The 27,871-nt window shown below is 40.6% G+C and overlaps 2 protein-coding genes across 2 annotated transcripts; both read right to left on the bottom strand.

The window, feature by feature from the left end:
• Positions 1–88: 88 nt before the first annotated feature.
• timm10 (translocase of inner mitochondrial membrane 10 homolog (yeast)) lies at positions 89–2,869 on the bottom strand. Its single transcript, XM_034085309.2, has 2 exons — positions 2,638–2,869; positions 89–1,234 (listed from the first exon to the last, which is right to left on the bottom strand). Exons 1-2 carry the CDS (start codon positions 2,706–2,708, stop codon positions 1,039–1,041), a joined length of 267 nt encoding a protein of 88 aa, XP_033941200.1. The 5' UTR covers positions 2,709–2,869; the 3' UTR covers positions 89–1,038.
• A 286-nt stretch (positions 2,870–3,155) lies between these two features.
• LOC117441562 (titin homolog) lies at positions 3,156–27,871 on the bottom strand. The gene is made up of 8 exons (XM_034077658.1): positions 27,790–27,871; positions 27,660–27,680; positions 26,830–26,945; positions 24,536–25,497; positions 23,581–23,679; positions 18,880–19,366; positions 4,909–6,924; positions 3,156–3,952 (listed from the first exon to the last, which is right to left on the bottom strand). The coding sequence occupies exons 1-8, from the start codon at positions 27,795–27,797 to the stop codon at positions 3,561–3,563; spliced, it is 4,101 nt and encodes a 1,366-aa protein (XP_033933549.1). The 5' UTR covers positions 27,798–27,871; the 3' UTR covers positions 3,156–3,560.

Here is a 27,871-nt window from a genome sequence, read left to right as displayed (position 1 = left end):
AGTGCTACCGTAACAGTAGTGAGACAGGAGGCAATTTCAATAGCTAAGAAATATGAAGGAAAAAGAAAAAATACCCTCATAGCAAAACTTGTGTTGTTATGATAATAGACATTTTTATTTGAGTACTTAATAACATCAAAACACTGTGTAGCTTCAACAATATGTAGCAAAAAGCTGCCACAGTGGTGAGCACAAAAAAAAAACATCACAGTCAAAACATGGTCCTCTCACATAGGGCACAATACAGTCTACACAAGCATGACAATTATGAGTTCAGTCCATCTTCAACACACGTCCACGTTAAGCCGGAGTGATGCAGCTGTCTGCATTGGAGATATTGTTGAGCCAACAAAGCACCATCCAGCCCTGACAGTCAACTTTATGCATAGCGTCTTGTTTAAAAAGACATGATTCATTCAGTGCTTGTTCTGATCCATCCGTGTATAAATTACTGTATTTTTAGGTTTTGTTCAAAACCTTGTCTGCATAACAGACAATGTAGTGTAGCAACATTTTGACCCCAGTTTACTTTTACCCCCTTTGAAAGTTGATTTTTAACCATGTTCAAAGGGTGATTTGGAAAACAGGGACTAAATGCAAATCATTCCTAGTGTTTGTTTTAACCTGCCACAAGTACCAGACGGTTGGTGCCACAAAACTTCAAATTACTTGAGTTTCTTCAGTAGAAACTGCACCCTTCATTTCGGAGCAGCTAAAAACAAGCACAAAGTATGACTTTAGAAATAATATCCTTTTCTTCTTTCCAGTTATTTTTCATGAGATATTTTTGAAGGACCAGGCAAAGCTGAATGTACACGAGGCTGGTGGAGAAGTTTCAAGATGTCCTCCTGCTGTCGTTCCACCAGATCCTTATCCTCTACTGCAGTGGAGGAAGTAGTTTCTCTCACTGGACCCTTATAGTTCTATGCTTTTTGATTTCCAACCCCAACCACTCATTAAAAAACAAGATATGGCGACCCCATCCCGTAACTTTTAAATCCCACAAAATGCTCTACTTCTTTCCGTTTAACAGTGTCTCTATTCGCTCCCTACTGCTGCCTTCCTCATAATTTCCTCGTCCTGGACGGAGAGCTCTGTCAGTTTGCGTCCCAGCTTCTCGTGGAGGTCTAGGTATTTTGCCACGCAGCGGTCCAGGCACACCGACTCCCCCTTCGTCAGCTCCGCCTCCTTGTAATGTGGTGGCACACACTTCCGGTGGCAGGCGTTGGTCATTCTGGGAATACATGGGAGTCAGGAGACAGTTAGATTTGTAAAACACGTTTAAAAAAATATTAAAGCTTGTGTGCAAACACATACTAATGCCTGAACATCTTAATATGATGTCCCACCAATATTAGCAGATAGTTAATGTCACTTGGCAAACAAAACAGCTCCATCTGCTGGAACTAAAACATTTTTCTAGATCTTGAGTGCAACTTTTTTGACCAAGTACATTGCTTACAGGGGACATAGTATGCTTGTTTTCAGATTCACTCTTGTATTGGTGCTTGCTACTAAAATGTGTTTGAGGAGTGACTGCATGCTTTTGCCTTGAGAAAAAGCGTAGCAACCAGAGACTATTTCTGATCGTTCAGCAGTTATCGTGCGATCGTTCCTAATTCTTCTTGTTACAAATATTACACTTTTTAGGAAAAGGGATGGTGACGTCAAATTGGAGAAGCTTGATTTAGATTTCAGATTCATAACAAAGACCGATTGAGCTATTTTACTATTAAATACTTGCAGTGTAGTACTTTTCATAATAATACAAATAATAGGTATCATTGTGTATTTAATATAATAATAATAATCATTAATACTATTATTTTCTTTGGGAAAAAATGTAAACTAATGTTGCATCACTAAGATATATGTACAATAAATAAAACATATTTCAAGACAACTTCACCTAGGGTACACGAAATAATATTAATGTGTGACCATTAATAGATGCAATAGCAATTACATTGTTACTTTTACATTGTACATCATGTACTTTTTATTCATGTATTTTTTCTTTTATTATCTTTTCTTTTTAATGACTGTTTTTAAATGCCTTTGTCTGAATGTCTTTCATTTTTGTAAAGCACCTTGAATTGCCTTGTGTTGAAAGGTGCTATATAAATAAACTTGCCTTGATCATAATTGAAGCCCTACAAATTTAAACTGCGGTTCATTACAGAAACAAATAAATGATATCCAATATTGAGACAAGATCAATGCTGTCAACTTAATGTAAGGTCATGTGTTACTGTCGTTTCATACATTCCGTGATTTTTTTGTCTAGGACTTTCAGTCGTTCAACATCGATCAACTGTTCGTTTCAATGGTGGCATGCATGTTCCAAACGAGTTGCTCGATGTCATATTACAGCGTGTGAGCTCTGCTGAGTACCAATTAAGCTGTCACATGCACTGCAGTCAGTCTACAGTTATTAGGTAGCTAGCATCATGTATTGTAGGGACTCTTCATGTGCAGCTAGGTCAACGCTGGCTAACATTAAGGTGAGCCTTTGTAACTGCAACACGACACGTTTAATAAAAGCTACGCATGAAGGCCAGAAGACAGTTTAATACCGTCATAAAGCTAGCATTAATGTGTTATAGCTAGCTTAATGGCTAACTTGTATTGGCTTACCGGTTGTACATGTCTGACATCATTTCCACCTCCAGCTCCGCCGCCAGCTGCTGCGCCTTCATGGGATCCATGTCTGCTCCTCAGTGCTGCTCTGTCCCCGGCTTTTAATACAAACACGTCGCCCTGGTGATCCTCTGCAGTGGACAGACGACAAGAAACTACCCGGTGCTTCTTCCTTAACCTTCAAACCTGCAAAGAAAACACGTGTGCCGTTCACGCTCGCACTTCCGGTGTCAATAAAGTTGCATTCAAACTGAGAGCAGTGCGCCCTCTCCTAGCTTTTCTGTACATTTCCCCAGATTAATATATAATTCATATTTATTCTGACACTATCACATTTAAAATCATGAAATATAAAACTGCAAACTCATTAACTTACTTGTGTTTTTGTGTGTTTAACCTTAGTAAAGTCTTACTGTTTATAATGTACAACAGTACCTGAGCACTCAAATAATGTATTTTGATTGAATGATTATGTAAAAAAACTGACACGCATGAAAATACAGATTTTTTTTAATAAACCATAATTATGCAATTGACACAACACTGTCAGTCTGAAAATTCAAATTTCACTGAAAATATCAAATGAAGACAGATGTGAACAACACGTAGAACTTTTTTCTCTATGTAATCAATACTTTTGCATATTATTAATAGAAACATGAATAAAATAATATAAACATATTTTAACCTTGTATATTGAACTTAACAAAAGGTCAAACCCAGAAGTGTTTCTCCCATGTATACCAACTGACTGGTAAAACGTAAAAAAGGACATTATCTGTTATATAATACTTCACAGCAAAATTCACTCAAGTCTGGCATCTCTGTGAACATACACAAACAAAGAGAACAAAAGCCTTTGCCCACAAGTGCTGAACCTGTCACAACATAGCCAAAAAACTATGCTCAAATACAAAATGTCACTCTGCCTCATCTCCAGTTACATCAACATCATTCACATCTTCCTCCTCCTCTTCTTCTTCCTCCTCCTCTGGAGTTATTTCAATGTTGTCAAGTCCGTTCAAACACTCTCTGCTCGGAGGCACTTTGTCTGGGGAGTAATGAAGGATGTCCACCTCCACTTCCTCCTCCACTTCCACTTCCTCCTCTTCTTCATTTTCTTCTTGATCGCAGCCTGAGGTTTTGCAGAAGCCGACAGTGTCTGAAGGAGGGGGGGGAGTTCTCTTGGGGGTCTGTGGGTTTAAAGGAGTTATGTTTTGTTGAGGCAGATGGGTGTCACTGCGCGACGAGTCTTCATTGTTGAACGAAGTCTGATGTGTATCTGACACTCCTGCATCATGGGCTTTTAGAGCTGAAAAAATAAGAAACCAAGATGGTTTATCCAGATATTTTTGAGACATTTTTAGGGGAAATAAACTAGTACATTATTTATATAAATGTGTTGATATCAGCCTTGATAACATTTAGCCCATCTTTTCAAATAGTTTGAACACTTAAAAAACCCATCTTTTGATCTTTTCGATTAAAGACTCCATTGTCTTAACAGTAGCAAAGCCGTCAGTGGTGAAATTGAAAAATCTAATGAAATGAAAATGTAACAAAAAAAAACTCAAACATATACAAGAAAAAACTATATTTTGTATAATATTTGAAAATAAACAAAATGGCAAAAAACTTTTATGAAATTCTCAGATTTAGTCACTAATGTACAGCTAAAATGGTAAAAGGTTTTCATCAATTCACTTTGCAAGTTTGGATTGACCTCATCGCACTAAAGAGAGGCAAGTGTTTGTTAATTGTTCTAAATCCGACTACAAAGTAAATGTGATTACGTTAAACCAATCCAGATATTATTCAATGCAAGAGGCAGAATCTGTGGTGTGGAGAGTTTGATCCAACTTTCAAAAGCGAAGGGGAGGGGTTCCTTGACAATTTTATTTTCTTGACTTTCTCTTGTTATTCCCAACTTTAATCTCCGAAGAGTTTTGGTTTATTTCCCAATACATTTTGGACTTTATACATTTTAATCAAGTTTTTTGCTTGTATTTTCTGAATTACCTCTTTAAACATACAAAACTCATACCTTGTTGTTTCTGAGTTTCTTCTTGAAAAATGAACCCCTAACCATGCGACAAGGTTACATAGTCTCATTAGTATGTTGTTTTCCAACCTAACCAATAAATGAAATTGTGAAAGTAGAAGTAGTAGCTTTTCCCTATTTGTTCATACTTCAAATGTTTTACTCTGTTAACAATGCAAGGGCGTGAACATTTTTCAATTACAAGTAAAGGGAAAAAAACACACTACCTTCATCAGGATTCTTTAGCGGATGCTCCCTCTCAGCTGCTACCTTGGCCTGGTCTTCTCCTAAGAACTCAAAGGAAAACACGGGAGGGGGCTCATCCCCAAACAAACCGGTCCCGTTTCCGTCATCTCGCTGTGATTGGCCACACTCTTCTGTTGACTTGTGGAAGATTTGATTGTGATTTTCATCAACTGGGACATTGAAGACGTGAGACTCCTTAATCCCATCCTTGTTCTGAGACTGAGCATTGTCAATTTTAGTCAATTTTTCAGTTCTGCTCCCGCATTCCTTCCCTTCACTTTCAACATATCTTGAGGTTCTGTTTGTTTCATTTTCCTGGCTTTCTTTTGACCTGCTTGTTTTTGAGTGTCGTTGTTTGATAAGCTTTTGAAACTCCTTCAAAATTACCATCTGTGGCTTTTGGGTTGTCTCACGTTTTCTTCCTGCAGGGATAACAACATTGTTATCGTCTACTACGGCCTTGACGGTGTTCTTCGCACTTCTGGTCTTCTTCAGTGGTATTGCAGCTACTTTACTTCTATTCCTCTTCCATTTTCTAGACCTTGGTTTTGTTTCATCTTTCACCTCCTCCGCAAAATTAATGTCAACAGCGGTAGGAGAGCTCTGCGGTGGACTTACAACTTTTTTATTCTTTGGCCTTCCGCGTCCCCGCTTGACAGGTTCTCCTTCTTTATTCACAATCTGAGCTATACAGGCCTTTGGTTTTAAAGCTGAATATTCTATGCTTGATTCACTTGGCGTCTCTTGAGTTTTTTTTAAAAAGCCCCTGGTCGGGATCCTTGTCCGTTGTTCAGTTTTGAGATCCCCGGACCCTTTGGTTCCCTCTCTCAGATCTTCTTTGATGGTTGACGGTTCATCTGGTTTCTCTAAATCTTTGTTAGAATGATCGGCCATTTCTCTTTCCTTCGTCAGCACATTGTTGCTTGACGAACCAATGCTCAGGTTTGTCTGCTCTTTGGTTCCATTATTGACTTTCACGCATTCCAATGACAAAAGAGAACTGGCTTCTTGTTGACTACTTTTGTGCTTTCTCTTCCTCCTTTTAGGTACTTCAGCATCGTCTATCATGACATCTTGTACTTGTTTGCATTTCAAACCTCCCGATTTCTTCCTGGAAGAAGATTCTTGTTCTGCCACATTTGGAAGATCAGCAGATATTGCTCCAATGTCTTCAACCCTCTTCCTCTTTTTCCTGGGATCATATTTTTCTTCTGCCACATGTGCAGGACCAGCAGATATTGCTCCAATCTTTTCAACCTTCTTTAAACTTTCCTTCATTATCCTGGGATCAGATTTCGGTTTTGCCAGATTTCCAGGGCCAGCAGATATTGCTCCTCTGTCCTCCACCTCATTCACAGTACAAGATGCGGCCTGTGTTTCGCAAATTTGAGGATTTATCTCCAGATGCCATTGCCTTGACCAACTGCTGCCGTTTGTATACTGTGGTACAGATGCACTTTTATTTGGTTTGGGATTGATGGCACTAAAAGGATATTGTAGTGGTCCGGGGTTACCTCTGAGCCAAGGTGGCCTGTCTAACGTTGTATGTGGCTGGATTTTACTGCTTTGGTGCGTTGAGTTGTTGATGGTAGGGAGATCTAACGGAGAGAGACATGTAGCAAGCCGCAAATCATCCATGGAAGATAAAGGATGTGAGGAGAGCGCCTCATTTCCATTTGTCAGGGGTAAAAACTCAAGGATGTTCGGATTGCCTTGTGCAGACGGTTCCTGACATACCGGGTAATAGGTAAGGGCAGTAACAGTTTTCTGTCCACTGGAGTATAGAGCTGTGGGTATGACTGATCGTGTTGTGGGTGCTTCAGGATATGGACAATTTTGAGTTTTGGGCATTGACGATCCATCTTTTCGCACCATGGCTGTGAAGGGTGGAGGATACTGAGGAAAGTGCTGCTGCTGCTGGATAAGCAAAGAAGAGGGCTGTACAGATGAAAGGCTTGAGCAGTTGGGCTGGTTCTGCGCTGTTAAACAATAGATACCTGTACGACAGGTAAGAACAATGTCATGAATTAATCTTGAGTGTATTCATCTTGAGTGAGAGCAAACAGGAAAGCAGAAGCAGACGTGAGGAAAACAACAACTTAAGTCAATAGGGAACAAAGAGTCTCCTTTCATTTGTATCTCTTCTGTTCAATCCACTAGAGATAATTATACAACGTCATGGAGGTCTGGAATGAAACTAAGTCAGGGGTAGCCAACACGGTGCCCGCGGGCACTTAGTCGCCCGCAGGGGCAACGAGAGTCGCCCGCGGGGCATGTTCTAAAAATAGCTCTCCAAGCAAATCCAAAATGTATATAATACACAAAACGAAAAAAAGGAAATGTAATAAAAAGAATCTACCCTATGCATAAACGAAACCTAAATCATAGCGAACTCTATCTACAACTTTATATCTATCTAACACCCCTCCTCCACCCACCCCCACAATGAATATCGACCAATCACGTTCTTGCTTGATTTGCGGGACCAGCGTTGCAGTCGGGAAGAAAAGCAATGTGGCACCTCCCCGCTGATTTTCCTTCTGGCAGAATCTACACAACACAGCAGCCCCATTGAACAGCCTATACAACACATGAGGGGCAGAGTTTTACTCTGTGTGTGTTGCAACTTGCTTATATATTTATTGCACTTGACGCAGACACGCATGGCGTAATTTCCACCTGGGGACATGTCCCCCGCTCTTTTTTCGAAATCCCGTTTGTGTCCCCCCACTTTACAAATATGCTTCTTTTTTTAACGCAAGCCGTCGTCGCCACGGAGGAGCACACAGCCTCTGTGAGCGAGCGAGACAGAGGAAGAGAGAGAGCGAGCGAGAGAGCTAGGGAGGGAGGGAGAGAGAGAGCGAGAGAGCTAGGGAGAGCACACCTTTATCTATTTAATATAGATAAAGTAAGAAATCATTCCAGTGTGTACTATAGGACAGTACAAAAAACAGTTTAAAAGGGGAATGATTAGTAAAAATATGCATAAATAAAAAGAAAGAATGCTAACTAGGTAACATAAGATAAGAATAAACCAGTTTAAATGATTTGTTATTGGTTGTGATCATATTCTAAAGATGTTTGGATTATTGAAAAGTATACAGCTCCCTTTCATATGAGTGTTGAGAGCTGTTTCCATAAATTCATGTTGTGCTCAAAGTGCTCCAGATTGATGCATTTCACTTCTACATTTAAAAAAACATCTTCCTGGGGGAGCATGCCCCCGGACCCCCCTAGAGGAGGTGAGGCCCGTCCACCCCTAAATAAAGCAGGTTAAAATAATTAAATTGAATACATGTTCTTTTAGTAAACACTGAAAACGGGTCCCACAGACCCAAACAGCACACAAAGGTTAAAGGTAAGCATATAATAATGTTAAAATGTGCTAAATATATACACTGCAAAAAACAAAAAAAAGAGGAGTAAAAGTAGCCCCCGACTTGTTTTATTTTTTTAAAATAGCCCTCACCCTAAAAAAGGTTGGTGACCCCTGAGCTAACTGGTCATTGGATGTGGTGTGAAAACATTTGGCGATTTTGTTTTAATATTTGTTTCATAACAACGGCCTGTATATTCAGTCATACATTTTATGAAATAAGGGATACCTAACTATAACTAGATTACTACAGGTTAGGGCTGTCCCGAATACCATTTTTCGGGCTCCGGATATTCGGTAGTAATCAGCAGCAAATATTCTGTGTTTGTTACTTTCGTTGCAGTTGTATACGTCTTAAGTGTAATTAGGCTTGGTTTCCTATTTTGTATGGACATGCTTTTATTTTTGAAAGAGAGTTAGCGCTGTTGACAGGAAGTTGTTGTTGCTATGGAAGCAACATGATGGAGATTAATGTAGAAAAAGTCATATCTACATATACAGGGTATATGCAGGAATCCTGAAGTCAAATTTAATACCTTTTTAAGACCTTTTTTAAGACCCTTTCCATACATTTTAAGACCTCATCGCAATTTTGAGTTCTAACCGGTTACCTTGGCGACACACTTTACCTCACATTTACTATAGTGATTGTAAGATAGCACAACTAAACAGAGTGCAGACAGACTACTGAAGCCTCCTCTCCACATGAACTTCAACCTCTCTGTGAAGGTCAGGTTTAATGCAGCGTGCTGCTTTGTTGCCTCTGTGCTCTTTCATTCCAGTAGAACCCTCAGAAACCAGTAGAAACCAGTATTTGACCAATAAACAAAACAATTGACAAAACTTTGAACTATGAAATATATTAAACTTTGGTGAGCTTCAGCGGTAATGCCATATAGAAGCTGCCTCACAACTACCCAGGGGTTAAATTGGGCTGGGGCTGTCCGGGGCTAAGCCCGGCACATAGGACGATGCTCTGACGTCATCACCCTCACACATTTGTCATATGTTTACAAAAAACGATATATATGTTAAGACTTTTCTCGTTCTTAATATAGACTATATTTAGGGTCGATATGTGTTGACCTTACTTTAAAATAGCAGATCTCTGTGACCGGATATAGTTTGGCTTAGACCCCGACCCCACGAGGACGCATACAGTAAAACACATACGCAAACGCAAAAAAGGCTTCCGTTCACATGCATTCGATTCATTAACGTGTCCGTTCACACTAGACCGCTGGAAATGCTGGAAACGCTGTAGTACATATGCCAGGCCTGTAAGTGGCGCTGCTGCCGCTACAAAATACACCAAAAGCAGCGAAGAAGACCCCAGAGCATGGTTGCGGTGGACGGCGTGTTCTCCTGCTGTTTATCTCTCAGGTAGTCCACCAGCACACAAAACTTCTACTGGCACTCTTTATTCTTGAACTTTTTCAACCATGCCAAACATTACGGGGAGGAAACAACTTGGCCCTGTCATACACCAGAGACGCACTGCTGGCACTCCGTGCTGCGGGAAGCCTCCCACCCGCCGACCTGCTGGAGGACATATGATCTACTGCTCCGAGGAGACGTCTCCATAGAAGGGGAAGGAGGGGAGGAGTACGGCAGCGCCTCAGACGGAGAGGCAACAGGCCGCCTTTACCCTCCATGATACTCAGTAATGTGAGGTCGCTACGGAGGAAAATGGATGAGCTGCGGATCAACGCTACAGCCTGTTTCGAGTACCGTGAGTCGTCTATTATGGTGTTTTGTGAGACATGGCTTCATCAGGATATTCCCGACTCTTTGTGTGAACTGGAGGGTTTTTCACTCATCCGCTCGGACAGGAGTGAAACGTCAGGGAAAGGCAAAGGTGGGGGCATCTGTGTATTTATCAATGACAAGTGGTGCAGACAACACACTTTGCGTAAGACTATCTGCAGCCCCGACGTTGAACTTATGTGCTTGAGCCTAAGACCCCTGTACCTGCCTAGAGAGTTTGGGAATATCATTCTCTGCACTGTTTATATTCCACCCAGCGGGAACGCAGCAAGTGCAGCAGCTCAAATCACAGACTGTGTTCACCAGCAGCTACTACACACTCCTGACGCTCCGGTTTTCATTCTAGGGGACTTTAATCATTGCAAACTTGAACTGTCACTACTCGGTTTTCAGCAATACGTTACATGTGAGACCCGGGAAGATAAAATTCTAGACAAATGTTACGGAAATGTGAACAACGCCTATGTGAGTAGAGCCAAACCCCCGCTTTCGAACTCGGACCATAACACTGTTCATCTAATACCTACCTACAAAACGGTTCTCAAGCGTAGTAAACCACAGACCAAGAGTGGAGTATCTTTCATGAGAGGGACGTGGATAATGCTACTGAGACGATAACTGACTATATACAATTCTGTGTTGACAATGTAATACCTCAGAAAGAAATAACTGTGTACCCCAACAACAAACCATACATAACTAAAGAGGTTAAGGACTGCATAAATTGTAAAAATATAGCTTTTAAAAACCGGGATAAAACGCAACTGAAATGTGTGCAAAAGGGGCTCAACCACATGCTTAGAGAAGCTAGAAGGAGACATAAGGACATTATAGAACAAAACTTTTCTACAATGAACTCCAAGGAACTTTGGGACACTATGAAGGCAATCACAAATATGACCCCAGCTAAAAAAACTCTGTACCTCTGATGACCTGCAAAAAGCAAATGAACTGAATGACTTTTACATGAGATTTGAAACCCAGGACTTCTCCTCTGAATGTACAGACATCATAGAGACAATCCCTGCTAGTGACCAGGATGAAAGGGTGGTGATTGACCGTTTAAAGGTCCAATCACTTTTCAAACACACCTGTACTAAGAAGGCCACAGGGCCAGATGGCATCTCTGCATTCCTCCTCAAGACATTTGCAGAAGAACTGACACCAGCATGGTGTCCCATATTTCAAAAATCTGTTGATCTTCACACCATCCCCACCCTCTGGAAAAAATCACTAATAAAACCTGTCCCTCAAAAACCTTGTCCAAAGGTAAACAATGATTTTAGGCCTATTGCATTGACATCCATTGTCATGAAATGTTTTGAGAGGATCATGGTGCCGCTGCTAAAGATGGAGGTTGATGTACATTTAGACCCTTTTCAGTTTGCCTACAAGCAAGGGCGTGGCACAGACGATGCTCTAAATAGCATCACACACCTGGTCACTAAACACCTGGAAGACCCTAAGGCAGTGTTTCTCAAACTTTTTCATACCAAGGACCACTTAACCAATAAAAAAACACTTGCGGACCACCTAACTCCACAAATATCCAAAATCACATCGTTTCTCTAGAACAGATTACAAATTGCCTGAAAGTGGTACAAACAAGTGGCAATATGTGTGATGAAGGTGTTGCGCTGGCCTATATCATGCAATTGAAAATGAAACTTAAGCTCGCTCCATTGCGGAGATATTCCTGTGAGAGTGCGGAAAACTTAACAACATGTTTATTTATTGACTTTTCATTCCTGTATAATCATTTTGCGCAAAGATGGCACTGTTTGTCAGAGCACTTCATCCTTCTGGGATTTCATGAAGAACAGCTCCAACGCCTGTGTGTATGGGAACACCTCTGGTGCTGGTCCATTAACTGCCAGTGTTTCCCACAGATCTGAAATATACTTGGGTGGGGTGGTGGTAGCGGGCGAGGGGGGGGGGAGGTGACGTGCAACAACATTAACCTTTCTGTTGGTCGCTTATTAGCAGACCCTTCACACGATGGCAGAGCGAACAGGTACAGGCAGGGCCCATAATGATAGCCCTATAGTTTAAATCTACTACCCACACATGAACATATGGAAATATGTTACTTAAAAAAATAAATGTATTTATAAATGTATTTAGGAACCTATCCATGTGATTTTTAGTGGGGATCGACCTCATATCCTCTATGGGGGTCCAGGGGCATGCCCCCCCCGATAAGATAGTTAAATGCATCAATCTGGTGCATTTTGAGGGGAAAATAAAGAGACTAGATCTATGAAAACACCTATATTAAACAGAACTGTATACATTTCAATAATGATAAAATCATGGCCATAACCAATAACATACCATTTCCAATATGAAAAAAACACTGAAACTTGTTTATTAATTTATTTTTGGTTCATTTATAGTTGTGAGTCTGTCTGTGCTCCTGAATCAGCCTCTCCTGTCTCCCTCCTCCCCCCCTGCTCCTCTTTGAGGCAGCAGCAAAGACTAGTTTTCTCTCAACAAGTTTTAAAAGTGTATCTTACCTTTTTTCACCTAGTTAACTTTTTATTTATTTATTCATGCATATTTTACTAATCACATTACATTTCATTTAGCTGACACTTTTATCCAAAGCGACTTATAATGACCGATTACAGGGACATTCTCCCTGGAGTAACTAAGGGCTAAGTGCCTTACTCAAGGGCACACTAGTGGTGGTGTTCCTGGCGGGATTTGAACTCACAGCCTTCCGATCTTCAGCCCACCTCACTATCCATTAGACCAGGGGTGGGGAACCTTTTTCCTCTCAAGGGCCATTTCAATGTTTTCAACATCCTCCGAGGGCCGTACAAATTATTGACCTCTGCTTAAAAATACTAAAATCACAGCCCACTCATTTCACCTTTCATTCATGCTGTGCAAAGAAAAAGCAACCTCTTAATCCAGATATCTTGCCATGACTCACGCATGCACGTGCACGGTTGTGGCATGACCACCAAAACAGAAAGCTATGGACACAAGATGTGTGCAAAATGTATTTAGACTCCTATCCATGTGAACATGATTTAAGTTGGTGGGACCTAACCTCCTCTAGGGGGGTCCGGGGGGCATGCACCCCCCGGAAGATTTGTTTTTAAATGTTGAAGTTAAAAGCATAAATCTGGTGCACTTTGAGAGCAACATTAGTAGATCTATGGATACATCTCTCAACACCCAGATGAAACAGAACTGTAAACAGATTTTCTTTTTGGATATTTTACAAATCACTCTCCTTTCAAACTGTATTGTTTATTAATAACAACTTTTTGTTACTGTCATATAGTATTTTATACCTGTTTACTTTATTCTCTTATTTGTTTTATAACTATAATGATCATATAAAGATGTGCCTTTACCTCACTGGTTGTAGAAAAAGCTTCTTATATTCGTTAGCATAGCTAGATAACCAGATGCTAATAACAATAAAGTTATTGACTGTATGATCAGTATGACAGATGAACAGATCGCCACTGGGCTTACAACTAAAGACACAGCCACGCAAAAACTGCAGCATGTGTACGGCTCCTTATTGGTACTGCAATTTTTGGAAGTGCCGGAGCAGAGCTGCGTTCTGGTGCTCCCCGTCAGAACTACACCCTTGTCAGACGAGACGTATACCACGTGACGGCAGGTTAGGCTTGTGTTGTGTTCAAGGACCCTGACCTTGGCCAGGAAAAACAGGCACTCTTGTTTAATTATTTAGCGGTCTAGATTTCTTTAATTTTTTTCTTTTTTGCGTGTGTTTATAAATTACCTCGAGGGCCACACGAAATGGTCTCGCGGGCCGTATACGGCCGGGGGCCGGAGGTTCCCCACCCCTGCATTAGACCAATCACTACCCTCTCAAATGGGAATATGTGTTTACATAAATGGTGACCACACCGTTTAAGACCCACTGAGAACTTAGACTAAGTTAACTATCTAAACACTCAGAGAGTCATTTACCTCATCAGAGCTGAGGTTATCCCGAGCTTGAATGACACACAGAGACCAATCAAGGGCTTTGATTTATGATCTGTATGACAGTGGCCATGTCGGCAGGACACATCATGTGGACAGCCAGTCACCCTGTGTGAGGCAGGCCACTTAACAGGCCAGAAGGAGGCGAGATCAGTGCAAGGGAGCGAGGGATCATTGTCTACAAGTTAATCGATCGCAGATGGCGTCGTGGTCACGGACAAATAAAAAAAAAAATTATTAAAAAAAAAATTATTAAAAAATTATATAAAAAAAAAACCTAAATGGGTCGCGAAATATACTTGGGCGGCCTTTAATATACCTGGGCGGCCCGCCCAAGTATAGTCTATGTGTGGGGAACCCTGCTGTTCTATCATGCAGTGTTGGAGAGCATCATTAGGTATGGTATCACTGCCTGGTACGGTAACTTGACAGTGCAGTCAAAGTCACAGATCGCTCGCCTGGTACAGACGGCTATGAAAATTATGGGGGTTAAAAAACACCCATCTCTTCAAAACATATATGAGCAGTCCATTATCAGACAGGCAAACAAAATAGTGTCTGATCCCACCCACATACTCCACCCAGAATTCCAGCTCCTACCTTCTGGTAGAAGATTCAGGGTTCCCAAGAGCAGGCTGAACCGCTATAAGCACTCATTCCTACCAATGTCCGTTAAGCTTCTTAACATTCACAGGAAATGAAATTTAGTCAAAAGTCAAATGTAATGAAATGTACTTTTTAAATGTTGGCCATAAGGGTTGTGCAATAGGTCGCCATTGTCAGTATGTGCGTCTGTGTGTATTGTGTTTGTTCAAACGGTGTATGATTGATGATATGTGTATGCCTCTTAAATGTCCACTATGTTTGTATATTATGTACATGTATGCAGAACTGCTGGATGGAGCCCAGAACAAATTTCCTTACGGGGACAATAAAGTATATCGTATCGTATCGTATAAAGACAGAGAAAGTAAACGATAACATTTATGGTTAAGTGTTAGCACCCCCCGAAGAGGCAAAAGCTCTTACGTTGATATTGGAGTTTCCAATAAATTCAATTTGACAGCCGCAGTGCAACGAATATCCGAATAACGAAATTGAAACCCGAATAGTACTCCAACGAACGTATTGGAGTAATATACTCCAATACGTTCTGGTACAGCCCTAATACAGATAAAACGAAAAAATATGGGTTTTTTTTTTATTTTGGAGTAAACCGTCCAGTGTTTCCCACAGAATTTGATTCTATTTGTGGGGGCACCGCACAAAAAAAGAAAAGCCAAAGGCCCCTTAACCTATTCGGGTGGCCCACGCATCCACCCCCCCTCAAATAACAAAATACATGTGAGTTCATGGCTACTGTAGCAGACAACGTTCTTGTTGCTCTTGTTACACCGGAGTTGAGGATCTGTGGGGTTTATTCTCCCAAAAATATAATTTACAATTTAGGCATTTAGCAGACGCCTTATTCCAAAGCGACTTACAATGACCAATTACAGGGACATTCTCCCTGGAGTAACCGAGGGCTAAGTGCCTTACTCAAGGGCAAGTGGTGTTCCAGGCAGGATTTGAACTCGCAACCTTCCGATCATCATCAGCCCACCTCACTATCCAGGCGGCCGCCACAAATAAATCAATGTATGGGAAACACTGCTGTCTGTTTAACCCTAAAATGTATCATTGAGACAATAGATTGGTGCAGAGATGAGTTATAAAACCCGGAAATTAGTTAGCATTTGACTAATTTGGTTCCATTGTATTGAATTCAACGTTTTTTTTATGTGTTTATGGTTATTATAATATGTGGTTAACACAAGCTGAACAGATTATAATGTTTTGTTCCACAAGATAAAATATGTCAGGAAATACCCCCCTGGTGAAAGTCCAAAGCTTCTATGTGTCGTAAAAACAGCAGTTGCTAACAAGTGACTACATGTCACTTGTACATTAGCTGTCATTAGCTTAGCGGTGGTAATGTGAAGCCATGGGACTGTGACATATTTCCTCCTGTTAAGCACGAGAGAGCCGGTACCGGGGCCCTCTTGCAGGAAACAGTGTCGGAGGGCATGTTCATTTAATAAACTATGAATGTTTTATATCCATGTAACAGGAAGAGACTCATCCAACTGATCATTTAAAATTTTTTCAAAAAAAAACACAATGCTAACGCTGAGCCTCTGAATTAGCAACGAGTGAAAAATGCTAACAGACTGCACCGAAATACACTCACAAAACCTTATTATTTATCTTTGCTGCACATCCAACACATCGTTTCACATCGTGAGGTGACACAGAATCGATGGGTGCAGACATTATTATTCAATGATACGAACTCGCGGAGAAAATAACAAGAACAGACATCAAAACATGTGGCGCTAGGTAGCTAAAAACGCTAACATGGCTCACCTGTGTCGTAGTCTGGTCAAAAGTGGTCTTCAATGGCATTAAAACGATAAAAACGCCGCTGAAGTTAATCCATAGGTTAATCCAATGTGTCTGAGTCCCTTTGAAATGATTTCTGATAATCCATAAACAATAAACCTGCTTTTCCGTTTCTAGATGTCAGAGCTAGAAATATTTTCACTCTGATGCAAACTGCGTGCCCGAAGCCCCCACCTTTTTGTTTTAGTATGTGTGTGAGTGGGGAGATTCCCCTTTGATTCTATTGGCTCTAACGGTCAGAAAGAGATGTCAATCACCAAAATCGACCAATGGGTTCCAGAGAAACGGTAAAACTTCCATTTCCACCCAAATCACCTCAGAGGTGGAGTTTTCTTTTGCTAAACCTCTCTAAAAAGGTGAAATGTCACTTGTTTTGCATCAATCTTGATACAGGGTACTTATTATATGTTGTACTTTGGATTCCTAAAGCTTTTAGTCTCCCTGACCATCATCCAAGGGTAGTTTTCACTATAAGTAAACAATAATTTTTGGACGGACACTATAATTTACAGTTTTTTACTATGTTCAATCTGAATTTTCTTTAAAATAAAAAACATCTATATTGATTCTGACTTTTCTACATCAAACTCACAGGTTTATCATTACTTTGAGAAAAAAGATTATTAATTTAACCTTTTTAGAAGGGAAGATATGGTCATTTGTTCTGGGAATGTCATTTTCGAGCCTGAGACCTGAAAAACAGGCTCAGGTTAAAGCCAGTGTGAGGAAAAAGTTTTTAGAGAGTACTTGTCCATGGACAAGTGAGTTTGGCAATTTACTTGTCCGAATACATTTTTCACTTGTCCAGAATGGACAAAAATTGGGGCCACTGGAATCTTCTTCTTCGCCATCGTATTTTACATTTTCCCACGGTTTTTACGACACCGCTAACGTAAGTGAGCAGTAAGATTTTACTGCATCACACATAGGGTTGGGTATCGTTTGGATTTTAACGATTCCGTTTCTGCTTTTCGATTCCAGTTATTTTCGGTTCTCGATTCCGGTTCTTTGAGAGGGTAAAAATAAGTCCCATGACAAACTGGGAGAAAAATATATTTATGAAAACATTAAGTCAAATCTGTATTCCTATTTACAAATCACTTCATACTGTTGAATTTCTTACGGTTATTGAATAAAATTATATAAAAATAATCTCTGCATTGTTTAGTTAGTTCTAAGTGGTGCAGTTTGAGAATGTACAATTGGCCCAGTCTCCTCTGATGTTACACTGCAACCTGCCTGTGAGACAGAGTCCAACCACACATGTCCAACACATAGGCCTAATAATAATAATACATTATATTTATAGCCTATAGGCCTAGCGCTTTTCTACAACTCAAAGACGCTTGCACGCTTACACATGTCCTGCAATACACATGGTGCAGCTGCTCATTGTTTGTAAAAGTAAATAAATAGTATTTTCATTTCAATAATGTACTTTCTATACCCTGCTTCATAAACAATACTGACATCCCTGCGCTGCTCCGAGTCTGGGGTTTCGGGGATGTGAGGACAGCGCGAGGACACAGACAGGAAGGCTGCTTCACTTCATAAAAGGAAATGGCAGTCAATATTAACAACACAGGAGCTAAAACGCTTAATAACCTTCATTACGTGTTAGAGAAAGAACATAGAAAGTTTGACAAAGATGAGGCTGTTAAACGGGCAGCGGATCCGCTGTGTGTAGAAAGAGAGAGAGAGAGACGCTGAGCTGCACCGTGCAGCGATCAGCTGATACGGAGCATAGAGAGAGAGAGCTGCAGTCCGCGGGGCTCGGCCTCGCCTCCTGTCCTCACAACTCTTATTAATCCCGGTACCGGACAATTGTTATTTGTTCCTACTCGGAACCGAGTTTTGCTTCCCAACCCGGCCAAGAAATCGACAAGCAGAACCGAAACTAACATTTCTAAACGAACAATGGCGGATGAGTTCTGCCTTTTGTAAACTGAATTTATCAATAATTTGTCAATAAATCGGGGCGAAAAACGTCACTTGTCTGCCGGACAAGTCAATTGAAAGATCTACTTGTCCGATATTGTAAATAACACGTCCCGGACGGTGGGACGTGCACTTTTTCGCACACTGAAATGTCTATCACATGTACACGTTTTTTGCAGCAGGATAATCTCAACATATTAAAAAGTTTACGTTGAGATTTATGTTGAGATTATCCTGCTGCAAAAAACGTGTACATGTGATAGACATTTGCAGAACACAAAGCTTATTTTTTGCAATAAAAGAAAAACCCCAATGGGGAAATCCTATTGCTTGTGGAGGGATCACTTGTGATGCCAACATCCGGGTTGGCACCACTCTATTGTTAAAGAACACCTTGCAAATATTACGTTAGGTGGAGGAAATAATAAATTGTAGGAAAAAAAATTGATCTAAATACCTGTAGCTGATGATGAGTGACCAATTTGTGTCCCAAAATCCTGGTAACACACGCACCCGGCAGCACTAGCAGCACAATGCATCAGACTCGTAGGCTGCTCATTTTCGGAAGCTTGGGTATGGCAAATGGCGGTTGGTTCATTTTGGGTTGGTTGATGATAATTGGACTTCTTGGAGTCTCTCTCCACGCCTGGCAGGATGTTCAGGTCCATCATGATGTCTTCCAGCAGCTTGCCAATCTGCTCATCACACTCTTCAGTTGGGCCAGGAAGCTTGGGGGGGGGGGCTGACTCGAGGACATTTTGGTTTTGGATTGGGGCAAAGCATTCAGTGGAGAGAAGCTGGGAGTCAGAGGTGGGGTTGGGGGGAGAATGTAGTTCAGGGGTAGCAGCAATAGGTTGAAGAATCGGGGTCTCGGGCTGGACAGAGGAGGTAGGAGGCTCACCGTCTGTAAGGTTTTTCTGTGGCCTTTTGTTGTTGGAACCATCCTTTAGAAAAAAAATGAAGATCACATATCTTTAAAAAAAGTCAAGTTGATAAGATTCAAATCATATCTGTTCCTTATTACACGGCTGCTAAGGAGGACAGACCTTTGCTAAGGAGGATCAAGGAACTATGTGCATTCGTATCAATCTGCAGCGCAAGAGAAGGAGCGAGGTAAAAAGAGTGCTGGACGTCAGAGACATCAGCAGAAGAAGACAGACAGGAAGTAAAGACTTAAGGTAACACGGTATGAGAAGACACGTTAAAAGACTGGTTAATAGAAAAGAAAATGTGAACAGACTCGGACAGCTACAGAAAACCTTGATCAGTGCCGCTTTCATTTCAAGTTACGTTGCTGTAGCCGTAGTTCCAGCAATTGGTACGCCGTGGAACAGACTATTTTTTTTTCTACATAACTTACACACCGACTGAATTAGGGCTGATCGATTATTGCAAAAATCATAATCTCAATTATTTGGGTCAATAATTGTAATTGCGATTATTAAATGCGATTATTTGTTGACTTTGAAAAATCCATTTATTGTTCTTTAAAAGAAATACTTTTTAACTGTTGAATTATACGTTCAGGGTAATCAACTGAAAAACCAATACAAAATAAAATAAAATAAATTATACATTCATATCTCAGGGCTCGACATTAACGACTGCCCGGGGCCATCTAGTATTTAGCTCGGGCAATGAAACCTCAACTGCTGGTTGCCCGATCGGGCAATCTATTATGCCAGTATCATGCAGCTCGCGGATCCAGTAATGAGTGACCCGACAGTAAAACTAAACATATCTATAACTATTTTAGGTAGTTTGAGAGGTAATTAAAACAGCTACGTGTGATATTCTAACCTGAAGTGTGTTTTGTCCGCTCACCGCTGCATGTGATCATGCAGAGCTGCGTGTCGACTTGTCAGCAGCAGCTGATCTCTCTCTCCCGTCAGATTAGACTTCACTCGCGTTTATGTCCATATCGATCAGATCCAGCTAGTTCTAGCTAATGATATGACTACCTGCTTATTAAAAGACACCTACACAATAAGTGTCGCTATGCAACTGGGTGAGGCCGCAAAGTATAGCGCAGCATTATGCATTTGTTTACATGCCCACCGGAACCCCGAGGCATTACCAACAGATCAACGCACAATCAACCCATACAGGACATCTCTTTCTACACATTAAGTGTTAGACATTAGAGTTGACTATTCTTGTCTGTCACATACTCTTTTGTCTGTCACATAAGTGGCGCAACTGAAGCGGTATTGCGCTAAAGGAAAATTATTTTGACCGGACATTTTGACCGAAGAGATTTAGATTTGCCGGCTAACGGGAACTCTGACGTCGCCATTTTGTGTGATTCGCGGATGCGCTCGGCTCCTTTCGACTGCTGCTCGGGTCTGCTCGGTCAGCTTCCGGATGAAGAGGTATTCGTTCGACCAACTTACAGTAGATAACATTACAAACATTTTTAACAGGGGCTATAATAGTGTAAATAATGTTTGTTTTGGCAGTTATAACTGAATGTAATGTTTTCTACTTTTTTACATCTGGGAAGGCATTTGCCTTCATCAGATGGAAAGTGTCTTGACCAGAGGTGCCTAGTACGTCGACCGCGGTCGACCGTTAAAATAGACAAAACAGGTTTTGATCCCTCCTCCCTTGGCCTCCCTGCCACTTACTTCAGGAGTTTACTTGATTGACAGAAAAAGCGACCTATCGCTTTCCAGTCTGTTAACCCAGAATGCAAAGCGATACAAAATCAGTCAAGCACTTCGAGATTTGTCTTGGCAGATGAGAAGCGCTATATAAATTAAATATATTATTATTATTATTAAGTGCCGGGAAAACTCAAATTAAGTTAAAGAGACAAACAACAAAATGAGTGCGGGACCGAGCAAAAAGCTAAAGACATACCACTTCCACGCAGAATGGGAGGAAGAATATTTTTTTGTGATGTCACATTCAAAGGTTATTTGTAAAGCAAGCGTCGCTCTGCCAAAGAAATGTAACGTGGAGGCATTATCGGAGTGTTCACAAGGCATATGACAGCGACTTCCCTCCGAGTAGCGAGTTGAGAAAGGTCATGTATTATTGCTACACAAACATTATCTCGCAGTCTTAGTGTCGCCAACTCGTTTCTAAAAGACAAACAAATGCGTCTATGGTCGGTGTATTTTTGATCTTTCCAATCGAAACGGGATCTCTCTCCCCCGTGTGCGAGGGGGGCGGGGCAGTTTACACACACTCGGCTGCTACATGCAGTAACACACGGCGGGGATGGCGGAGAGAAGCGCTCCAAGGTGTAGTTAAATGTTACCTGTCTTGAGGTGAACAATGCTCGTTGCCAAGAGAGTTTAGCATGTAAGGGCGGTAACACGAGCAATTTGTCTAAACATTTAGCAAAAGTGCTCCACATTCAGACGGAGGAATGCACCGGGTTCGACTGTCTTTCTAGTAGCTCTGTAGCTCCCCCATCCACGAGTAACGTTTCCACGTCAGGTGTTATGTATGCTAGCAGCAACACACGGAGTTAACACAATTATACAAGCATGGGTTAATGATTAGAGGTAACTGAGTTACTCTTTATTTTGTTAAAGTTTCAGCTATTCTGTTTACAGTTCTGTCATCAGATTATTTAATACGATTTGTTAAAACATTGTTGTTTCTTTTGATGTGAAATATTATTTATTTAATTTAAATAAAAAGCAATGTTAATTTTGTTCACAATTTGTTAAGTTAATTTAATAATATATGTATTTTTTAATCAAGTATTCATCTTTATTGTCTTCATTGTTAGTTTCCACATGCCTAAAACAACCTCAAGCTAAATCTAAAAGTTGATGGCTAAATAAGAGCGCTTGAGAAATTGTGCAAGGCATACAGTAATAGTCCGAATAGTCGATTAATCGTTTCATTAATCGATAGAATAATCGATTATCAAATTAGTCGTTTGTTGCAGCCCTATTGTAGTTATCCCATGTATAAATAAAACGTGTTATTCAGAAACCCTTGCAATTTGGGATTTTATTTTTGGTTGGTAGACCTCAGTGAGCTGGTCATTTCAAAAGTAGCTCACCAGCCAAAAAAGTGTGGGCACCCCTGGTCTTGACCAACAACTTAAGTATTTCTTATAGCTATGCAGGGCATGCAATCGAGCAAACACAAACAAACAAGTGAAATGAAGAATACAATTGAAATTGTACAATATAATATTGTGGTGGTTCATCTTATAATTCAGTCTAGAGAATGCACCAGACAGCATCTAAGACCTGCAAAAATCTAAATGTTCTAGGGGGAGGCCCCCCAAACCCTTCGTGCCATTTCGTCCGCACACATTTTTCAGGGCAATCTCTATTGGGCTCAGGGCCATCTGTAAATTAGCTTAGATGGCCCAAAGGGCCATCTCCCAAAATCCTTAATATCATACACTGTATCTACATTTAAATAAATAATATCAAAATAATAAATACCAATAAACAAGATCAACAAACATGTTGCAGTGCACTGTCACAACCTGACAACTCCTTACCATATAGCCAACATTTTGGTAAAACATATTCAACTCAGTTAAACATTAAAGGCTGGCCCACCGTCATGGTCCAGAAGTAACAGGAAATAAATGTTGAACTACAATTTAAGACCAAATAAAAATGTTTTGGCCACCATGGCAAATGGTGGTAGGGCTGCTCATGTCATCTCTTAAAAATGTTTTGCTAGAAACTAGGGCTGCTCGATTATGGCAAAAATTATAATCTCGATTATTTGGGTCAATAATTGATATCACGATTATTAAAAACGATTATCCATTTACTTTGAAAACATCAAATTATTGGAGAAAAAAATGTTGAACAGTATGTTTTTAACAGGTGATTACCCTGAACTTTAAGTATAACTCAACTGAAAAACCAATACAAATAAATCGTTATCTTTGGATTACGTTGTTTTCGTAATCGTTGCAAGCCGTAATTGCGATTAAAATACGATGAATTGAGCAGCCCTAGACTGAATATAATCCTCTATTTCACACAGCTGAAGCTGTGTCTGCCCCCTCATTACACAATGCGTGATGCTGAGCTGCTGTCCCTTTAAACACCTTTAGTATTCCATGCATTGTTTCTAGTGAGGGATCAATTGTAACAAACATCAAATAGAATCCAAGTGAATTGGATGATAACTGTCTGTGTATGAAAACATGGTCACACTTATCTACCTGTGTCAGGGTGAAAGGAAGTGTCAGCGTCTCCTCTGTTTCTCTCCTGCTCACAACTTCCCACACCTCTCCTGTCTCCGTATTCTTCTTCAGCTTCACCTGGGAAGACAATACAGGGAAAAGATTCAAATCAAGGATAAAAAAGAGATATGTTATGACAGTCTGAAAGCATTTTAAACACATCATAGCTTAGACGCCATTATTCTGTCATGAAACTAAATTCTGTTCCTTTCTTTTCTACTCTAGTGCAGTTGTGACTCAAAATGTAAGGCTGCAGTGGTTGAGTGAGTTTGATAGCCTGACATATTTGATGGATGAAAACGTAATTAGCTACAACAGTTAATGTTGATATCTTTAAATGTCATTTTTGTTTATGAAATAATTCCATAGATATTCATTTTTAAATGATAAATAACCGGAAACAGCAGGAAAAGTTAAAATGTCTGCCATTTGTGCTGCAAAATGATGTGGGCTAGTGTAATAGTCAAATGGCAGGAGGCACAATAGGTTTTAAGGCAAAATAAGTGTAAACATGTTTCTAAATGAAGTATTGTATTGTGTTGCTGCATAGAGGTCTGGCATACAAATGGTATTCTACAGATTTAATAACAAATATCATTGTTTAGTACAGATACAAATGGCACACTTTTTTTAATATATTTTTCAATGATGCTGAAAATAAATGATCAATTCCTCGGAAATTGTGAATCATATCGCAATTGCAATTTTAGTCAATATATTTGCACGTTGTTTTGGTTTCGTTCAGCCCAAAGGGAGCCTCCATATCCCAGGGATAATTTGGCCTTAAATATTTGACTATGTATAAAAGTCAGTGGAAATGTGTATTCGACATGCTTCACAAGCTTAACATAATTAAGCGTCAGAGTTTATGCAAATACCTCACTATGCGAGATTCCAGATTGTTTTCTACTTGAAATAATGAACTACTACTTACCTTAATAGCAATCTGTGTGGTCTCCATCATGTGGTGCACCTGCTTCATCTTAGACATACTCTTACTCGCTACATGTGCAAGTCTCTTCAGTGTAGACTTTCCCTGTCTTATCATCTCATCTCTGTGGCTTGGCTGCTCCGCATTTTCTTTATCGTCAGCTCTTTTGCCATTTGTTTTTCCATCTTCCGATCCTTTCTTAGTCCCTTCCTTAGCCAGCACCTGTAGGGTGTTCTCACATTTAGATGACTGCTGGTGGGCGGCCACTTCCTGAGGTGTTGAGATTGAGTCAACATTAAGTGAAATAGGAAAGGTCACAACGTTGCTGGACAAAGCCGGCGTGGGATTTTCTTCACTGTCAGAGGGGCAGTCTAACGTAGACTCTCCATTGCTCTGTGTTTGATTGTGCATAGTGGGAATATGTGGGCAGGAAGTGGAACGGAAATGTTTATCAAGTGTGATGTTTTGAGATTGGAGTGAGAAATCCATACTTTGAACTCCAGAGGATAAAGGCCCTGGGGTTGGATGTTCAGTTTGGGTTGACTGCGTAAAATAACCTCCCACTATATTTTCAGCAGTTTGCGTGCCTATGGATACACATTTTCCCATTCTGGATGGAGATTCTTGGTCTCTCCTCTCAGCCATCTCATTCTGAACTTGTGCATCCTGCATTGTTCTGCTTTCATTCCTCTGTTTTTCCTCCAAATGTTCCAGTCCTTGAACAAGGTCTGTGATCCCAAACGTTCGGGCTACAGACAGCACGTCTTCCTGCTCTACACCTCCTTTAACCTCCAGCTCCCCTGAGTACAGAAGGCTAACCAGCTTCAGCAGCGTCTGGCCCTTCAGGGCCTGGAGCCGGAGCTGCCGCTTCTGGCCCCTTGGAGGAGACATGGAGGCTGACAGCTTCTCAGACAGGTAAGGACTCAGCGCTGCAAGGATGCAACTGTGGGTTGGGACTGAGATACCTTTACAAGTAGTAAGAAGAAGAAATATGGGTTAATGTTCAACTACTCTTTAAAACAGGGGTGGGGAACCTTTTTCCTCTCAAGAGCCATTTCAATTTTTACAACATCCTCCGAGGGCCGTACAAATTATTGACCTCTTCTTAAAAATACTAAAATCACAGCCCATTCATTTGGCCTTTCTTTCATGCTTCGCAAAGAAAAAGCAACCTCTTAATCCAGACATTTTACCATGACTCTTACCATGTACCATACTTGGCTGAGATTAATATTGGAAGTGGATGAGATTGTTGATGATGTTGGAAATTGTTGATGATATTGTGATGTTGTTAATGATGTCAGGAATTATGTCTTGAATGTTGTTGTATTATTGTTGTATTATTGTTGTATTGTTTGGACCCCAGGAAGAGTAGCTTTTGCCAAGAGCAAAAGCTAATGGGGATCCTTAATAAAAATAAATCATGTGCATGGTTGTGGCATGACCACCAAAACAGAAAGATGTGGACACAAGATGTGTGCAAATGTATTTCGTTTCCTATCCATGTGAACATGATTTAAGTGTGGGGGGGGGGGGGGGGGGCCTAACCTTCTCTAGGGGGCATGCTCCCCCGGGAATATATATTTTTAAATGTTGAAGTTAAAAGCATCAATCTGGTGTGAGAGCAACATTAGGAGATCTATGGATACATCTCTCAACACCGAACTGTAAGCAGATTTTCTTTTTCTTAATGGATATTTTACAAATCACTCCCCTTTTAAACTGTATTTTTGTTTATTAATAACAACTTTTTTTTAATGTCATCTAGTATTTTATACCAGTTTTTCCTTTATTCTCTTGTTTTGTTATAACTATAATGATCATATAAAGATGTGCCTTTACCTCACTGGTTGTAGAAATAGCTAGCAAACCAGATGCTAATAACAACAAAGTTATTGACTGTATGATCAGTATGACAGATGAACAGATCGCCACTGGGCTTACAATTAAAGACACAGCCACGCAAAAGCTGCCGCATGTGTACGGCTCCTTATGGCTACTGCAATTTTTGGAAATGCTGGAGTGGCGTTCTGGTGCTCTCCGGCAGAACTGCACCCCTGTCAGACGAGACATATACCACATGATGACACGTTAGGCTTGTGTTTTGTTCAAGGACCCTGACTTCGGCCAGGAAAAACAGGCACTCTCTTGTTTAATTATTGTCTAGATTTCTTAATTTTTTTCCGTGTGTTTATAAATTACCTCGAGTGCCGCATCAAATGGCCTCGCGGGCCGGAGATTCCCCACCCCTGCTTTAAAACGTTAACGTTAAAGGTTGCCACACAGCTCATCCTCACCCTCAGTTTGCAGCAAGGTATCACAGAATCGGGCATTGTGTTGTTGTTTCTGCAGCTCCTCTAGAAGCTTCATCTCATAATCTGGCCACCTGTAACGCTGCATGTCCACATGGGTACTGGGAGGAGGAGGGACGAAAGACAAGGGGAGGACAGATAAAGCAGTATGGCTTGAATTATTATGAAACTCACACATTTACACCTTCTACTGTTGCTACCATGTACGTATAAGTCTACCTGACCACTGGTAGGCTACTGCCCAAATTAAACGTCATTTCCATTTTAGAATGGGTTTTATTCTCGATTCGTTTATTTAATTGTCAATTGTTAAAGCCCCTCGGATACATGCATATACACTCGATAGATGTATCTACTACATTTTAAAGCTAGTTTTTCTCTAAATGCAAGCAAGGTTTGAGTTTCCTAAAATATACAAATGTCACTCTTTAGCTTTGAATAATTACCATAGCCTACGCAGCACGTGGAGAACTGCACTCGAGCAATGTCAACCTTGGTGAATGTGATGGTTAAACATTTCATTTGTTTGTAATATTGTATTTTCCCGCTCCCATTTATTCTACCAACCATAGTCAACATTCAGCACATTGGGGCTAGAATTTAGCTAGCAAGTTAGCAGAAAAATAAACCAAAAATAAATAATAAACATGCAATGTCCACCGTATTCACACTCACTGGTTTAATAATTCAGTCTGTTACAATACATGTGTATTTAACCTATTTAAACTAACAGCAGTGCAACTCAGTGTGGTCAAGTTGTTAGCTAAGCGCTATGCAGCTAACGTCGGATAGCATTAGCAGGAAAGTACACTCACCTGGAGCATTCTACACACCGTCTGTTGCACGAGTAGTGGTATTTTGGGTTACTTAAGTGTATTTGCAAAAATGACAAATGTTTTCCAAAGGAGAAGAAGCTTTACATGCATAAACTAACACGTTTCCTACCGTCGCATCTGTTGTGTTGCGCATAGACTGTTAAAGGTGTTGCGTCTTAATCTCAAAGCGCCACCTGCTAGCCGCTCTGTGA

Source organism: Pseudochaenichthys georgianus, chromosome 1, assembly GCF_902827115.2.
Source record: "Pseudochaenichthys georgianus chromosome 1, fPseGeo1.2, whole genome shotgun sequence".
NCBI classification, from domain to species: domain Eukaryota; kingdom Metazoa; phylum Chordata; class Actinopteri; order Perciformes; family Channichthyidae; genus Pseudochaenichthys; species Pseudochaenichthys georgianus.
Note: the sequence above shows the minus strand (reverse complement) of the source record. Positions and strands in the feature narration are given on the sequence as shown.

Bases quoted from the DNA above. Each gene is read 5' to 3' on its own strand.
- timm10 (XM_034085309.2), bottom strand. From the start codon at position 2,708: ATGGATCCCATGAAGGCGCAGCAGCTGGCGGCGGAGCTGGAGGTGGAA. The intron at 1,235-2,637 runs GTAAGCCAATAC...ATGTATTCCCAG, and splicing joins ATGTCAGACATGTACAACCG to AATGACCAACGCCTGCCACC.
- LOC117441562 (XM_034077658.1), bottom strand. The intron at 26,946-27,659 runs GTGAGTGTACTT...TCCTCCTCCCAG, and splicing joins CGGTGTGTAGAATGCTCCAG to TACCCATGTGGACATGCAGC. The intron at 3,953-4,908 runs GTAGTGTGTTTT...TTATTTTTTCAG, and splicing joins GCTAAAGAATCCTGATGAAG to CTCTAAAAGCCCATGATGCA.